The sequence below is a fragment of the Atta colombica genome, unplaced genomic scaffold, assembly GCF_001594045.1.
Source record: "Atta colombica isolate Treedump-2 unplaced genomic scaffold, Acol1.0 scaffold141, whole genome shotgun sequence".
NCBI classification, from domain to species: Eukaryota; Metazoa; Arthropoda; class Insecta; order Hymenoptera; family Formicidae; genus Atta; species Atta colombica.
The window spans coordinates 1,229,766-1,233,486 of record NW_017259230.1 but is presented as its reverse complement, the minus strand read 5'-3'; the positions used below and the strand labels follow the sequence as shown (position 1 = coordinate 1,233,486).

At 31.5% G+C, this 3,721-nt stretch overlaps 1 protein-coding gene across 1 annotated transcript in view; it reads right to left on the bottom strand.

Annotated features, from left to right (window-relative positions):
- Positions 1-3,721, bottom strand: part of LOC108684866 (NADPH-dependent diflavin oxidoreductase 1-like) — a 12,733-nt gene that overhangs the window by 8,526 nt on the left and 486 nt on the right. Inside the window, exons 2-3 of the mRNA XM_018189390.1 lie at positions 1,856-3,349; positions 1,456-1,676 (exon numbers count right to left, since the gene is read on the bottom strand). Of these exons, the coding sequence (XP_018044879.1) occupies positions 1,456-1,676; positions 1,856-3,349 (1,715 nt within the window). The remainder of the gene's footprint in view (positions 1-1,455; positions 1,677-1,855; positions 3,350-3,721) is intronic.

Sequence of the window (3,721 nt, the reverse complement as noted above, 5' to 3'; positions counted from 1 at the left end):
GGGGGGGGGGGGGGGGGGGGGTACGAGTTCATCGAGATATGCGGCGTGCCGCCGAAGAGCGCCGAAGAACGCCGAAGAGGGCCGAAAAGCGCCGAGCGCCCACGAGGTGCGACGTTCGAAAAGGAGGCGTAAAAATAGCGCGCGTCCACGACGAGTCCGTTCGTTTCGATCGTAATGCGACGAAAAGAGACGAAAACGGATACTCACGTTCCTGTGCAACACGCGAGTCGTGACGGCCACTGATCATTGCTGATCGACGATTACTCGAGAATGGAAGTTGAAACGTAATAGGAGCGACAACGTAGCTGCTGATATTAATAATCATGCGCAATAAATCATACTCGATGAAGCATGACGTTCTGCCTGTTCACACCTGTATCGCAGTTTCAGCTACGTTTTTCTTATTCCTTGTGTTTTTTCTCTCTTCTTTAGAATTCGATCTTTTTTATTCCGAATGCAGTAAAATGCTAAATGAAAAATAACATCGAGTAACATTGAGAGATAAGTGTGAGACTCGTTTTTGTCATATATCCATATTCCTAATCAGGCCTTATATTTAAGGCTTCCTTAAATTTATCTTCAGATACTCTACGATCTATTTCATTGGTTACTGAGAATCTAAATTTAAGGAAGCCTTAAGTACAAGGTCTGACTATAATATAAGCAATAATCTCTCGTTTCTTAAAGCTCTATTCAAACGGGTTTGCAATGCAGCATCAGAGCTAGAGAAACCTGAGAGTGGCCATTCCATAAGTCTATTCTGTAACTTAATGCAAGTTTTCGCTGCAGCTTTTTTATCATTATAATGATAATAAAATTTAAGAGTTACAGAATAGGTCTGCTAATATGACAGCACAGATTTTGTACATACAGAGAACCAATCACGCGTGCAATATAGAGAACACGGCACTATGATTCGTTCGCTTTAGACTGGCGATTAATCGATTTCTTTATATATAAACGCGAATGTGTGAATAGACCTAATAATTACATAAAAGATGACCTCGTGAATATTTAAACGTAGTAAAAGGATAAAGATAAAACGATAAACGACACTATAAAAAAAATGTTATGTAATTGTAACGTAAGCAGCAGCGTTTCTATTTTGATCTACTTAATTAAATTCCTATATTATATGATAAATATCAAATCTGGGATGAAACTTGTGTAGCTTGCATTAATTATTCAAGTTGTAGTAGTATAATTTTATAATGATAGTTGCTAAAAGTTAATTCCGTTAATAGTTAAGAAAATAACAGTAATACATAGTTAATAAACATTATAATATATACAATTTAAAAAGTAATTATTATTACTTAAAAATATTTGTGTATTTATATGCTTCTATGTGAAATATAGAAGACAATATATATTTTTATCACATAACATATAATATACTTTTTATGACATTTTTGCCTAAATATTTTCCTTAATCTCAATAATTTTTTCGTCAACCCCAAGTTTCTGTTTGGTAACGATTGTTCTTCTCTAAATGTTTAATAAATGTTTCTGCTTGTTCCTTTGTCATTTTTCCAATTTCTTTTGCTAAACTAACGAATTCGTCACGCACATTATCTGGCATATTTTTAGAATTTCCTGCTAAATAAATACTACCATTATTTTCTAAAAATTGCCAGCACAGCTCTCTTTGTTGGCGGATAAGATGTTGGACATATCTGAAAAAATTGAAAGCATAATTAAGAAAGTTAGGATTTGATTCATTTATTTTGCAATCTTTTTATAATTAATTTCAAAATAAATTCTATCTTATAATAATTATTTTTATTTTTAAATTTATTTTATATTTGTAAAATAATAAAAATAATTTGAAGAACAATTTAATTTAATGATTTACATTTTGTGATGCTGATCTCTGGAAAATGCGCAGAATATTTTCAAATTATTTTTTCTTGATAAACATTCAAAATCTTCTCTACAATGATAATCCTTATTTTCGTTTCTACATCCAAAAAACAGGATACATTCTTTTAAATCTTTTCCTTTTTTTACTTTCTCTAAAAGCAAAGATCTAAATGGAGCCACTCCAGTTCCAGGACCAATCAAAATCATCGGCTTATTATTATCAAACCGAAAAGTACCTTTCTGCAGCCAAAATATCACTTTATCATTATTATTTAAACTTGCCAACCACTTTGAACATAACCCAAATCTTGGCTCCACCAATCTAGTCTTAAATTTAACTACTGCTATTAGAACTTGTATTCTATTTGGAGTAGTTTCTAAACTGGAGGCAATGCTATAAGGACGTGGCTTTATGGGTGACATAATTTCAAACAATAATGTAATGTTTAATTTACTGGTCGTATGAGGGAAATCTTTGAGGACTTCCAAAATATTTCTTCTTGGCCTGTTTATATAATCATAAAGCTCTTCTTGGCTAATCGGACTGATAAATTCACATAGTTTTTCTTTTTCTAATTCATTTTCGCTGATAAGAGATAAAGTATGCATAGTAGATCTTCGTGGCTTGAAATTCAGATCCCAATATTGTTCAACAATCTCTCCTAAAGTTAAATTTCGTTTTAAAATAAATGGAACCTTTATCTCTTTCTCTGATACTTGAATTATTGTATCTGAAAACAATTTTATATTGTGTTCGTGTAGTATATCAAAAAACCGTTTTACTTGTTCTGCTGTATTCTTCGGTCTAATGTAGATAACATCTCCAGGATCGTAAGTAATATTATTCGCTTTGATTGTTATCAATCTAACATTTTGAAAGTGATCTTGGGAAGTAGTGCTTATATTTTCAACTATCGTTCCTATTCTGATGTCGCTATTGATGAATGTTTCTTGTGCATAGATATCAGTATTTAAATGATATGGAATGTCTAATAACTGTTCGTCAATACATATCGGATTTGATTGTTTCATTTCTATTATTGAAATATTATATCTCTCAATTATCAAATCTTCTTTGTTTATTTTGTTCTCTACAGAAATTTTGAAAACATTTGCAATTTCTTCCCACAATTTTTTGATCCAAGGATCGACTACAGCATCAATTCCCAGATTATGCTGATCATCGGCAAGCCCAATGGGTAATAATTCTTCGCCACCTAATTGCACGAGACGTTTATTTAATTTCTTCGCAGCAAAATTGAATTTTGAATAAGAACTATCGCCCAATCCAAGTACGCCATATTTTAGATTTTGGAGCATAGTTGCTGAGAGAGTCTTGCGTAATAGATGTCTCCAGAATTGTTTCATGTTGGCTGGAGGGTCTCCTTGTCCAGTCGTTGCAACAACGAAGATAATCAATTGTTCGAAAGGGAGATTTTGAATGTCATAATCATTCAGAGATGATACTGTGCTTTGCAATCCTTTCCTGTAACATTAAACATACATTATATACTCTCAGTTTCAAATTGGAATGTTATACATGTTTTAAACGTTAAAATATTTTTTCTATTTTTTTACATAAGAAAGAAATAAAATAAATTCATAAAGAAATTTTATTTATATAAGGTGTAAATAATCAAAATAAAATATCACTTAATTATACACTTAAGTGACTTAAAATAAATTTTATATATGTATAAAAAGTGAAATATTTTTTTCTGTTTTTTTTCTCTATTCATTTCTGTTTTATTTATTTATTTCTTTGTGTGAATGTGTGTGTGTGTGTGTGTAAAATTGTAAATTATTATGAATAACATAAATGTGCCAAAAAGAAAAATGATCCTTGGTGAATCTTCGC